At 46.6% G+C, this 14,162-nt stretch overlaps 1 protein-coding gene across 8 annotated transcripts in view; it reads left to right on the forward strand.

Annotated features, from left to right (window-relative positions):
• The window catches only part of farp2 (FERM, RhoGEF and pleckstrin domain protein 2), a 208,007-nt gene that overhangs the window by 139,042 nt on the left and 54,803 nt on the right, over positions 1-14,162 (forward strand). For all 8 annotated transcript variants that reach the window (XM_085990846.1, XM_085990849.1, XM_085990847.1 and 5 more), the window contains exons 14-16: positions 9,021-9,205; positions 11,849-11,938; positions 12,409-12,542. In XM_085990846.1, the coding sequence (XP_085846972.1) occupies positions 9,021-9,205; positions 11,849-11,938; positions 12,409-12,542 (409 nt within the window). The remainder of the gene's footprint in view (positions 1-9,020; positions 9,206-11,848; positions 11,939-12,408; positions 12,543-14,162) is intronic.

The raw sequence follows: 14,162 nt of genomic DNA on the forward strand, positions 1-14,162 counted from the left end.
TTTGCATAACACGCGAACAATCTTTGTCCGGCCGAAACGTAAATACGCTTAGGACAGTTCTGGAATCGTCAGCTTTCTTTCGACGTAACGCACGTGTAGGTATGCTCTCTAACTTTCGAGTTAATTCAAGACAGACAGACGGAATGACAGACAGACAGATGTATCCTTTTATATATATATATAAGATATATATATATATGTATATATAAGATATATAGAGGAAGATATATGGCTTCCTGTAACTGTCTTTCTATTTTTGCACTCTAAATCTTTTTGATGTTGCACTCTGGCTTTATCTTCTGTCCTTTTTCTCACACTCTTTCTCTCTAACCTCCTCCAGCCCTACAACCTGCCAAGATCTCTGCGCTCCTCCAATTCTGGTCTCTTGTGCATCCCCGATTTTCATTACCACTGGCGGCCATGCCTTCAGCTGCCTGGGCCCTAAGCTCTGGAATTCCCTCCCTAAACCTCTCCACCTCTCTCCCTTAAAACCTACCATTTTGGCCGAGCTTTTGGTCACCTGTCCTAATATCTCCTTATGTGGCTCGGTGTCAAATTTTGTTTAATAATCGCTCCTGTGAAGTGCCTTGGGACATTTTACTACATTAAAGGCGCTGTATAAATAGAAGTTGTATGACGCTACAAGCTTTTTTTCATTTTTGTCAGTATGGTTCTCCGTGTCCTTCTCATTGCTTCTCTCTCAATAGTTCTGTGAGTTTCTCCTGTCCTCTATCTCCTTTCTTCTGTATGTTTCCAATGCCTGTTAGTGGCTTTCACACAGTCCCTTTTGTTGTGTCCATCAGTAGTAAGACACAGACTGCAGGAGAACGGTACAACAGGTGTTTACTCAATGTGGCTCACTCTGGAACTGAACTGTACAGATTACTACTCAGTGCTATATACAGGTGTGGTCACTGCCAGTACTGCAGTATACATGAGCTGTAAAAAGTAGTTCCCCCCCCTTAAAGGTATATACATTACAATTCCTCCCCTTTTAGATTAACAGTACCATAACACTCATATTTAACAATTAAATATCAAACTAATTACAATTAACACTTTTAACACACAACGTTAGCTGAAAATAGTCCATTTATATATTCAGTCTTTGGGGAGGCTTCCTGATCCTTTCTGGATAGCGCCTTTCCCGAGTGTCTCGCTCTTGGTGCGGAGGCGATTCTGGCACCCTGTCGTCAGTTGGGTCATCAGCTTCCGATGCTACTGTTTCTGGGGTAGATGCGACCTGTATGTCGGGTTCCTCACCAGGTACGTATGGGCGAGACATGGGGTTGACTTGTTCCTGTGACTCTAGGATCTGGTCAGCATGGCGTCTCACGATGTTCTCCCCAACGTCCACTGTGTACATTAGTGGGCCCTGCCGTGTGCATATCGTTCCTGGCTGCCATTTTTCTGTTCGGTAATCGCGGGCCAAGACTGGTTGCCCTACATTGAAGCTCCTTGTTGGCTTCTCATGGATGTGCTGGAATTGCTTTCTCTCAACATCTCTTCGTACGTTTGGTCTGAGCAAATCCAAGCAAGATCTTAACCTTCGGTTAAAGAACATCATGGCTGGGGCCTGGTTGGTGACTGCATGTGTCGCATTACGGTAGGCGAACAGGAAATTGTCCACCTTATGCTGCAGCGGAATGTTGTCATTGTACATAGCCTTTATTGCCTTCTTAAAGGTTTGTACGAACCTCTCAGCCAATCCATTTGTGGCTGGATGATACGGGGCGGATGTATAATGCCTTACCCCATTCTTCTTCATAAACCTCCGGAATTCTTCGGACACAAACTGTGGTCCGTTATCGGAGCAAATCTGTTCTGGCAAGCCATTCCTGGCAAAAATGGTCCGTAGGACTGCAATAGTTTTCTCCGTGGTGGTGGAGGACATTTTGATGACCTCAGGCCATTTCGAGTGCGCATCCACGGCTCTTAGAAACATTGAGTCCATGAATGGACCAGCAAAATCAATATGCACCCGTTGCCATGGAGATGAGGGCCACTCCCATGGGTGTAGAGGGGCATGTGGTGGTGCATTTTGGACTTTCTGGCATCCTGAGCAGCTCTTGGTCAGGTCCTCGATTTGTTTATCGATTCCCGGCCACCACACATAAGCCCTGGCAAGGCTTTTCATTTTTACCCCTCCCAGATGACCCTCATGAAGCTCATTGAGCACTCTATCCCTTAACTTGGGTGGAATTACCACTCGGGATCCACACATCAAGGTCCCCTGGCACACTGACAGCTGTTCTCTTCTTGTCGAGAATGCTGGCAACAGTGAGTCGCCATGTGCTGGCCATCCCTTCACTGTCAAATCATATACCCGAGACAGTGTCGGGTCATTTCGGGTCTCCTGTTCTATACCAGCGTTAGTTACCGGTAGAGATTCAACTATAGTCGAATGGAATATTTCGGCAGGATCCACTGCTGGTGCTTCCTCCGCAGTAGGCAGTGGCAGGCGTGATAGCCCATCAGCATTTCCATGCTGTTTCGTGCCCTTATATTCAATCTCATAGTGGTGCGCCCCTAGAAAGAGTGACCATCTTTGTAGTCGTTGCGCTGTCATCACCGGAACGCCCTTCTTCGGATTAAAAATGGAGACAAGAGGCTGGTGGTCAGTCAGCAAGGTGAATTTCTGCCCGTGCAGATAGTGATTGAACTTTTTCACTCCCCACACTAGGCTGAGGGCCTCCCTGTCAATCTGGGCGTAGTTACGCTCGGCTGAGGTTAGTGATCGTGACGCAAAGGCTATTGGCCTCTCTGAGCCGTCGGAGAATTTGTGCGACAGCACCGCTCCAATGCCGTAGGGTGACGCATCACACGCCAACCGAATTGGTAGTGCTGGGTTGAAATGGGCCAATACCTCTTTCGATGTGATTAGTGTTTTGCTCTTCTGAAAAGCTCGTTTACATTCGTCACTCCACTTCCATGGCACCCCAGTTGCAGTAGGGTGTTCAGTGGGTGTAGTATTGTAGACAAATTTGGCAAGAACTTATGGTAGTAGTTTACCAGCCCGAGGAACGACCTCAGTTGTGACACGTTTTCCGGTGCTGGAGCCTTGACTACTGCCTCAATCTTTTCTGGGGACTTATGTAACCCCTCTTTATCGATAACGTGGCCACAATACGAGATCTGTTTTTTAAAAATCTCGCATTTGGGGCGGTTAGCTCGGAGCCCATATTCCTTCAATCTAGTGAGCACCTGCTCCAGGTTGGCGAGGTGATCTCTGTCATTTTCGCCCGTGACCAGGATGTCATCCAAATAACACTGGGTCCCTAGGATCCCTTGCAGGACTTGTTCCATTGCCCTTTGCCAAATAGCCGGAGCTGATGCTACCCCGGATACCAGCCGGTTGTATTGGTAGAGACCTTTATGGGTGTTGATTGTGAGGTTTTTTTTGATGCTGCTTCTACCTCCATTTGCAGATACGCCTGGGCCAGATCAATCTTAGTGAAGCGTTTCCCTCCAGATAGCGAGGCGAAAATATCTTCAATCCGCGGAAGTGGATATTGTACGGTGTGAAGGACTGGGTTCACTGTTACCTTAAAGTCCCCACAGATGCGAACCTTCCTTGGTTCCCCAGGCGTGCTGCTCAGCGACTTTTTCATCACAGGGACGATGGGTGTAGCCCACTCGCTCCAGTCTACCTTGGACAGTGCTCCTGAACGTTCCAAACTCTCCAGCTCTGCTTCGACGGCTGGGCGGATCGCATAAGGTACCGGTCTGGCCTTAAAAAATTTTGGGCTTGCGTTTTCTTCGATTTTAATTGTTGCTGTCATGCCTTTTAGTGTTCTGAGTCCTTGCTGGAACACTTCTTGCGCGTCGGTTAGGATCTTTGTCAGTCGCCCAGGTGTGACGTCATCATCCTTTTTGGCAGCCACAGTCAGTGCTTGTATGGAATGCCAATCCAGCTGTATTTTCCGGATCCATTCACGTCCCAGTAATGGTGGTCCTCCATCTTGCAATACATACAGGTCTAGTTTTGGAGTTTCCTTACCGTTATATATAACGGTCACCCTTATTTTTCCTTTGGGGTAGACTTTTTTGCCCCGTGTACGTCTTCAAAATAATTTTTGTGTCTCTCAAGGGTATGTGTGAGAATAGCCGCTCGTAGTCCCGTCGGTTTATGACTGTTAGGGCTGATCCTGTGTCCAATTCCATTTTTACCTGGACTTCTGCTATCTTGAGAGTGACCCAAAGGGTTCGGTGATCCTCCGTTTTGATCACATTATGTAGTTTCAGACAACTCAGTTCCCTGTTTTTGGAGTCGGTATCACTCTTTTGTTCGTCTGAACTATTCTCCGTCACCTTATGTACCTTCTTGTACTTTTCTTTTGGAGATTTCTTATTGCTGGTTTTATTTCCCGACCTGCAGACTCGTGCTATGTGTCCTACTTTTCCACACTGTCTGCCCACTTTGTCTTTGAACCAGCAATCATTGTGGTCGTGTGTTGTTCTGCCGCAGCGATAGCACTTCTCTGTTCTATATGACATTTCGTTTGTGCCATATTCTTGCGGTCTCTGTTGTATCTCTGCAGCGCCCCGTGCTGCTGCTTCATATGATACCGCAATGCTGAAAGCCTTGTCCAGCGTAAGGTCCTTTTCAGATAAAAGCCATTTCTGGGTTCCTTCACTTTGAAGCCCACACACAAACTTGTCCCTTAAGGCATCTGCCAGTCCCGTTCCAAACTGGCAGTGTTTCGATAGTTTGCGCAGTTCTGTTAAATATTCAGCATTGCTTTCATCCTTATGCTTGTTCCGTTTGTGAAACTTGAATCTTTCTGCTCTCAGCAGCGGTGTGGGGTTTAAATGTTCCTGTAGTATCGTCACTCTGTCTCCAAAACTCTCTTCCACTGGCTTCGCTGGGGTTTCTAGATTTCGTGATAAGCCATACGTCTTTGCACCCATTAAATTTAACAATACCGGCGCTTTCTTGTCATCTGACACCTCATTTGCCTTGCAGTATACCTCTATTCATTCGACATATGTAGTCCAATCTTCAACTTCATTGTCAAATGCGGTGTTACTGCCACTCTTCGGCATTTTGGGTGTGGCTTAAAATGGCGTCTCCCGCGCTTTCCTTCCTCCCCCGCTGCTGCCAACGCCGCTCTTGGCGGTCCTCGTGGCAATGGCGGCGCCCTGTAGGTTTCCCGCGCTTCTCCTGCGCTGCTGCCAACGCCGCGCTCGGCGGTCCTCGTGGCAATGGCGGCGCCTCGCGGGTTTCTGCGCGTCGCTCTCCCTCTCCTCGACGCTGCTCGGCCCCTGAACACCGGCTGCCCCCTGTGCGCTCTGCCCTCTCTCTCCCCCGTCGACGCTGCTCGGCCCTTTGCTGTGCCGCTCGGTCGGGCTCTAGCCCGCCGCTGTCCGGACAGGGTCTGGGCACTACCTGTTGCCAGCCCGTTTCGCTGGACCACCGCGACTGGAAAGCCAAGCCTGGCTCTCGACAGCCTCCCCCGTAATTCTTGAGTCTCTGCTGGATGACTGGGCGGTTACCCGTGGTCGACGCCCGTGTCTCTGGCCTTGACCTCCAATCTACTGGTCTCCTGGAACGAATCCCTGGGAGGTGATGCAGAGTTGCAGGTAGGATCGAATTTGTCTCGTCGCCAATGTTGTGTCCGTCAGTAGTAAGACACAGACTGCAGGAGAACGGTACAACAGGTGTTTACTCAACGTGGCTCACTCTGGAACTGAACTGTACAGATTACTACTCGGTGCTATATACAGGTGTGGTTACTGCCGGTACTGCAGTATACATGAGCTGTAAAAAGTAGTTCCCCCCTTAAAGGTATATACATTACACCTTTACTGATGTACTTATTATCTGTTTCTTACCTTAAGACCTTGGTTACACTGGAAGATTGGAGTGTGTACTGAGGTGGGGGTGAAAGAGATGATATAAGAGGTGCTCCAGCATTGAGCGAGAATATGGGGAGAGCTGCGCCTAGGAGGAAGCAAGGTTGGGGGGTGGGGGTGCGTGAGAGTCTGGGCCTGGGTACATTGGGTCATTATATTCTGGAAGGATTTTGGGGGCGGTTGGGTATTGGAAGCTCTCATTGTGAGGGTTGGGGGGGGTGGGGGTGTGGTGATGACCTGGGCATGGAAGTACTTGTGTGATGGGGTTTGAGGGCCTGTGAATGCTGTGGGGAAGGTAGCAGGTACCTTGGAGTACTAGCAGGGAGGGAGTCTCGGAGTGTTAAGTGGCTTGGCTGGTGATTAAGGAATCAGGAAGTTTGGAATTTGGGTCATCCGATGGGGTCCTAAGTCTGTGGATGAGTTGGGGATGCTGGGGGGCTATGAGCACAGTAGAGGGCGGTTGGCTGTAGGGTGGGACCAGTATGGGTGTGGTTGAAACATGCAGGTGTAGGGGCTGGGAGCACTGAAGGGAGGGGGCAAGCTGAAGCACAAGGGGGACAGGTGGACACTGGAAGCGACAAGGCAGGAGATGCAGGTTGGAAAATGCCAGCGTGTGCTGCCTGAAACAGTCCAGGATGCAGTCCTGGTTTGTGAGTACAGGCTTGGGAGTCGCCAGCTCTGGCCTGGAGGACAATGGAAGTACTGCTCCTGAGGGTGGTAGAGTTGTAGATGGTGGCAAGAAACCTGAGTGTTGAGCAGCGGGCACGAGGCACTGCAGAGAAGGCACGACTGGATTGGCCACAAGATGTTTGAAATGTGGAGAGAGGAGTCTGACCGTCGCATCTTTTGGGAGTGGCGGGGTGACCTCACCTAATTGTGTGGGAGCAAAATTTAACATACTAAAATTCTTACATAGTTCATGCAACCCATTGAAAATTGTTCTGTAAACGTTTCCCATCAAAGATTCCTATGTTCATGTTTGCCTTTTACATATCCCTGTTACGCCAGTAGGTGGCACTCTAATAGGCGTTTTAATGTTAATGTCATGACTTGCCTGTCATGCTCCCTGTCGCATTACCACATGGTGCTATATCATTTTTTCCCGACAAATCACTCAAAATACATTCTTGAAAATATTTTGTCTTTTTTTGCTAACTGAAACATCTAATGTTCGAACTAATGTTTTAAACAAAGTCAAAAAATTGTATTCTTCACATTAACAGGATTAAATTTATCAATTCCATTAATTTTGTGTGTTTTAGTACCTTCATTGTAGTTTTTACTTGAAAGCCTCAGCATCTCCCAAAAACCTGGCCTTGGACTTGATCCTCTTGTCCAGAGTAGTGTTACTTTTAGCTGAAGGCCGCCTTTTAGTCAGAGCATATGCAATCTGCACAATGTCCCAGGATGTATCAGTAGCCAAGTGAGAGAGTGCTTCTCTCTGTCTCTATTTGCCGGTTTTTAAAAATTCTTTAAAGAAAAGTTAGAGGACAAATTTCAAAAGCTTTATTCAGGTGAATTTTATATTGAGCTTTTTTTTAAAATAGAGATGCTGTCTGTGTATGTGAGAAAATGAATATATGCAATACGCATTTGTTGTAGCTTTTATTTTGTGTTCTATAAACTTAAGCGTATTAAACTGAGAGAGATTGTGCATCTATATCATCCTCGTTTTTGTCAATTTTCCAAATGTAAGTTACATTTTGAAGCAAATAAAAAGCCTCTAATTATCTGCCCTCTGCTTTGCTGACTGAGACGAAACAGTCTAATAACTGACACCATTGAGAGAGAGATAGACGAAGACAGATGCACACAACATGAAGGCAGCAGAGACTGGTAAGATAGAGACCTATCTGTAGCATCCTGAGACTGCATGCTCGGTGTGTAGTTTCTCTGGGAGCTAACGAGTTCAGAAGTATGCGGACATCATTCAAAGAATGGAGACTGTTGGATGGGTAAGGTATACGTCTCCCTGTCTGGAACTGTCACAGGAGAAATAGGATGTCAAATATCCATGCACAAGAGAGGGCACAGAAACAGCAACCCTAAGTGTCCAGGGAAGGAGCTGTGACCTCAGCATTTCAGCCCCGAAAGGAGGCGGTTGCAGCGGTTATGGTTAGTTGGGGCTATCCCAGATTATCACTTCAGAATACATCAGTAAAGTAGGAGCAGGGGACATCAATGGGAATTAGTGACAGATGAATTTAAACCAGATAAAATGTTTGTAACAATCTGCCGGGCAGGGTCCGAGAGACAAAACATTGGAACTGTTCAAAAACAGTTGGATCTGGATGGGAGAGTAAATACTAGAACAAGGTGATCTTCAGTGGGGCGAACAGTCTTTTCAAAGCAACTACTTGATGTGCCTAGAAATGCCAACCGTGAGTTTTCTTAAACTTCCAAAGAGTGATGGCTGCTGCAGATTCCTTCGTCATCCCCTATGTGATCCTGAAATTAAAACTTAATATAAACGGTACATTAACGCCCTGGGAAAAATCCTCATTCTCTAAAGTTTGGCCATAAATCCTCATATTTTGCAAACTGATTCAACAACAATGACTTGTATTTATATAGCGTCTTTAATACAGTAAAATGTCCCAAGGCGCTTCACAGGTGCGTTATCAAACAAAATTTGACACCGAGCCACATAAGGAGATATTAGGGCAGGTGACCGAAAGAGGTAGGTTTTAAGGAGCGTCTTAAAGGAGAAAGAGAGGGGGAGAGGTTTCAGGAGAGAATTAAAGAGCTTCGGGCCTTGGCAGCTGAAGGCACAGCCACAATGGTGGAGCGATGGAAATCAGGGATGTTCAAGAGGCCTGAATTAGAGGCGCGCAGAGATCTTGGAGGGTTGTAGAGCTGGAGGAGGTTACAGAGATAGGGAGGGACGAGGCCCATTGGAGGGATTGGCACTGATGGACCAGGAGCCAATATAGGTCAGCGAGCACAGGGGTGATGGGTGAATGGGACTTGGTGCGAGTTAGGACACGGGCAACAGAGTTTTGGATGAGCTCAAGTTTACGGATTGTGGAAGATGGGGGGCTGGCCAGGATTCTCTCCTCCTACCCCCACCACCTGCAGGCCATTCTCCCCATTCAGATTTATTTGTGTTACCGAGATCTCTCTTGGATTTTATTTTTTGTATTTGTGTTTTTGATCTGTTTCAGGTCGTTTAGTTGACAGTTTGCAGCTGTCTCCTCTTGCCACAAGGAGTCCTTTCAATGTGTTGCTTCCTGGATCCCAGATGACTAATCTGAATTTGCCCTCTCAGTCTCTATCACCACTGCAGAGCCCGATTCTCAGCGATGCAGGGAGCACGAGGGTGGACGATGAGGAAGAAGACCGACGAAAGGTGGGGAGTGGGAATGCTTTGTGGGCTTATTGTTTGGAGGATGTTAGTGGCCCATGACTATTATTTATTATTGCTTCACCCAGTAGTTACTCTGCTTCAGGCAAAATTCCAAACTGTTTAAGCCAGGTGTCCCAACATGAAGTTTTGAAAATAACTTGTGTAAAGTATAATATGGCATTCATAGAAACTTACAGCACAGAAGGAGGCCATTCGGCCCATCGTGCCTGTGCTGGCTCTCTGAAAGAGCAGTTGTGCTCAGTCCCACACCCCCGCTTTTTGTCCGTAACCCTGTAAGTTCCTCATCCTCAAGAACCCATCCAACTCCCTTTTAAAATGATTGATGGAATCAGCTTCCACCACCTTTTCAGGTGGAACCATCCAGATCCCGACAACTCTCCGAGTGAAAAAAAATTCTCCTCATCTCCCCTCTAGATCTTTCTCCAATGATTTTGAATCTGTGATCTCTGATTATTGACCAGTCGCCAGAGGGAATAGTTTTTCTCTCTCTACTCTATCAAAACCTCTCATCACCTTGAAAACCTCTATTAGGTCACCTCTTAACCTTCTCTGCTCTAAGGAGAACAGTCCTAACTTTTCCAACCTCTCCTCATAACTGAAGTCCCTCATCCCTGGTGACATCCTGGTAAACCTCCTGTACTCTTTCTAAGGCCTTTCCATCTTTCCTGAAGTGTGGGGCCCAGAATTGTCCACAATACTCCAGCTGAGGCCTAACCAGTGATTTATAAAGTTCTATCACGATCTCCTTGTTTTTCTATTCTATTCCTCTATTTATAAACCCAAGTAACCCATATGATTTTTTAACCACCTTATCAACTTGCCCTGCCACCTTTAACGATTTGTGTAAATGGACACCAAGGTCTCTGCTCATCGACACTTTTCAGAATTGTGCCATTTATAATATACTGTCTTTCTGTATTAGTCTTCATTTCATACTTCTCTGCATTGAACTCCATCTGCCATGCTTCTGTCCATTTCACCATCCTGTCTATGTCATCCTGAAGTCTATAACTATCCTCATCACTATCTTCTACGTTGGAAAGTTTCGTATCATCTGCAAACTTTATAATTCTGCTCCCTACACCCGAGTCTAGGTTGTTTATAAAAATTGAAGAGTAATGGATCCAAAACTGACCCTTGGGGAACACCACTGCATTGTATGGGAATGAAAAATAAAAACCAGCAGCCTGCAGCCATGTAACCTGTGTGATTTGGTCTGGTGACATTACAGTCACTGTTTTTCCCACTGATACTGCAACTTTATACCAGGTGTTAGCTGTGGCTCAGTTGGTCATACTCTTGCTTTTGAGTCCGAAGGTTGTTGGTTCAAGCCCCACTGTAGGAATTGAGCACATCATCTAGGCTGACACTCCAGTGCACCTTTCATTGAGATGTTAAACTGAGATCCCTCTCAGGTGGACGTAAAAGATCCCATGGCACTATTTTGAAGAGCTGAAGAGTTCTCCCCAGTGTCCTGTCCAATATTTATCCCTCAACCAACATCAGTAATAGAAAAACAGATTATCTGCTCATTATCTCATTGCTGTTTTTGGGACCTTGCAATGCACAAATTGGCTGCTGTGTTTCCTACATTAAACAGTAACTACACTTCAAAAGTATATAATTGGCTGTAAAGCGCTTTGGGACGTCCTGAAGTCATGGAAGAATGCAAGTTTTTCTTTCTTTTCCTTCTTTCTTCCTTGTACAGAGTAAAACCGTTTTTTCCTCTTTCTCTCTTTTCCTGAAGACGCTGTCTCTTGCTGGGGCACTTGTCCATGACATTCAGCTACCATCTGATATCTCACTGAAGGGTCCGTTCTCCATGTGAGAGTGCTGGTAGGCCAGCCTGAAGCAGCTCTCGTCTGCTATCTGAATGCACACTGTCCAGCAGGAACTGGCTGGTGATTTATTTTCTCCTCCCAACCCCAAGGAGATAGATGCCACCTGTTTTGATGTGATGCGGTGGTTTTGAAAGGAAGGGATAAGCAAAATCGTACTCCCTGCTCTTGTGAAAAGAACGCAGATGGGGGTTAAGTTAGAAATCAACCAGGATCTAATTGAATGGCAGGACCGGCCTGAGGGGCCCAATGGCCTAGTCTTGTTGCTATGTCAAATATGGATGCCACCTTTAGAAATGATGGAGGACAGAGAGAATAAACCCCATGGCTGAATTTCCCGTGGTACCTTTGTGCTGGCAATACTGTGATGGGGCAGGACTTCCGCTCGCCTGTTGTTTGCGCCCCGCCACATGCTGTCAGCTCCCTCGGGTCAGGCGAATTTAAATGCCTGATTCCCCCTCTTCCTCTGATTTCCCTAATCGCTCACCTTTTAAAATAGCAACACTGGATGCCAGGGCGGCACTGGCACTCATTGGATTCAGCGTCACCAGGGCGAAAACCTCACTCACTTCCTTACTACTGCACGGAAGGGTGGGTGTACTTCCTGCGTCCGCTCCTGCTTCCAGCGGGGATTTTGAAAGGTGGAAAATGTTGCGTTCCGCCCACAACCTGATTCGAGGCGTCTCCACGATGATTTGAGAGCTGACTGTATTTATGTGGGATTGGCCAATTGGTGTGAAGATGATTTCCTGAGATGATGGTTTACTGTCTGATGGGTTTTTTACAGCGTTACCCAGCTGACAAGGCCTACTTCATTGCAAAGGAAATCCTGACCACAGAAAGGACCTATCTGAAGGATTTGGAAGTCATCACTGTGGTAAGGGGATTCAGTAGGCTTTATCCTGTCTCCTTCATTTTTAAAGTTGTTTTCAGTGTTTTTCTACTTGCTCCTTGGTGCCTTGTTATTGTAGTGTCGGCCGTGGCTGTGTCAGGTAGCACTCTCGCCTCTGGGCCAGAAGGTTGTGAGTTCAAGTCCCACTCCAGAGACTTGAGCACAAAAATCCAGGCCGACACTCCCAGAGCAGTGCTGCACTGTCGGAGGTGCTGCCTTTCAGATGAAATGTTAAACCGAGACCCCATCTGCTCTCTCGGGTGGATGTAAAAGATCCTATGGGACTATTTCGAAGAAGAGCAGGGGCGTTCGCCAATAGAGTCCTGGCCAATATTTATCCCTCAACCAACATCACTAAAGACAGATTATATGGTCATTATCATATTGTTGTTTGTTTGCTTTGGGATGTCCTGAGGTCATGAATGCGCTATACAAGTCTTTTCTTTCTCTTGTAGTGGTTCCGTAGTGCGGTTATCAAAGAGAATGCAATGCCAGAAGGACTAATGACTCTGCTGTTTTCCAACATTGACCCTATTTATGAGTTTCATCGCGGATTTCTGAAAGAGATTGAACAGAGACTAGCTCTTTGGTGAGTTCCCTTTGCCTTTGTTGCTTTGTTGGTAGGATCCTTCCGACAGTGGACTTGTCCCTGAGTACTTATGTCGGTGCTGCCCAGTAACCGCATCACAGAACTGTCAGGATTGTACCACAAATAACAACTTCAGCCCTTGTCTGTTGAGATCTGTCCTGGAGTACTTCAGGTTCTAACGCCACACACTAACTTATTTTGTGCCTTTATACACAACACTCTTACTTGAAGAAGGAATATATTTAATGGGCCTACTTATTTATATTGATTTAGAAAATTTCTTCAGGGAGCCTGCTTAAGCTTCTAACCACTGCTTTTACAAAGATACTATGGTTACAGCAATATTTAAAAAAAATCTAATTACTGGCATGTTAGAAAGGACAGAACTGCAGGCCAGCCACAGGGAGGCTCTGTTTCACTACAGCAGAGATGAGCAGTGCTGTGCTCACTGGCATCCCCATCATCTTAAAGGAACTATGTCCTTTTGATTCTCTCCCTTCTTCCGAAGGGTAATGCCCCTTTCGAAGAATGAGAAACACCCCACAGATAGATTATTTTTCTTCTGGGAGAGAGTTTTCTATAGGAATTGCTGTATTTGGCAGGTAGGGTTAATCCAAGAATTGAAGTGCTCTCCAGGAGGAGATTTAACACAGGACTTGCTGTAGTCTGTAGAGGAAGGTTAAATCCAGGAGTCACTGTACGCCCTCTTGGGAGGATAGCTGAACCCAAGAGATGCTGCACCCTCTTCTGGAGAGGAGCTATACTCTCCAGGAGAGGGTTAAATACAGGAAGTGCTGCCGTGCAGCTGAGAGTTAATCCAGGATTTGCAGTAGTCTTGTCTCGGAGGATCTAATTCAGGAGTTGCCATATTTTCTAAAGAGAGAATGTTTGATGATCTACAGGAGGCGGAGATGCCTCCCAGTTAGCTCCACCTACAGGGGGAGGAGAGTCCTCCCGGGACAGCGCCACCTACAGGAGGAGGTGAGACCTCCAAGGACAGCACCACCTACTGGAGGAGGAGAGATCTTCCAGGAAAGCGCCACCGACAGGAGGAGGAGAGACATCCCGGGACAGCGCTACCTACAGGTGGAGAAGACACCTCCCGGGGCAACTCCACCTACATGGGGAGGAGAGACATCCTGGGACAGCGCTACCTACAGGAGGAGACAAGAGACCCATTCGTTTTATTTCAGTAATGAGTGAAATAACAGAACCAATTATCAGCAACAAACTCCCTGCAATAATAACCTAGTCAATAGCTTCAGAAAGGGTAGATCCTGTCTGAGATTGTAGACCTCTTCAAAGAGGTGACCTATCAAGTGGACTATGGTAAAAAGAAAAACTGCAATTGATGGAAATCTGAAACAAAAACCACAAATGAAATGCTGGAAACACACAGCAGGCCAGCCAACATCTGTAGAGAAAGGCAATTTAATGTTTTGGGTAGAATTATTCTTCGAGACTGAAAGCCTGAAAGACTTCAAGTTGAAAGCAACGGGACTTCAAGGTAAACCTGGAAATGGATAAGAAACTGGCTGGAAGTTGGCAGTGGCTACCTGTTAGGGGAGTGATGCCTGAATTAGGAGAGGAAGTACTGAATGGCTATCTTGGTGCTCGATG

The sequence above is a fragment of the Somniosus microcephalus genome, chromosome 6 (assembly GCF_052327205.1).
Source record: "Somniosus microcephalus isolate GS21.2 chromosome 6, FLI_Smic_1.0, whole genome shotgun sequence".
NCBI classification, from domain to species: domain Eukaryota; kingdom Metazoa; phylum Chordata; class Chondrichthyes; order Squaliformes; family Somniosidae; genus Somniosus; species Somniosus microcephalus.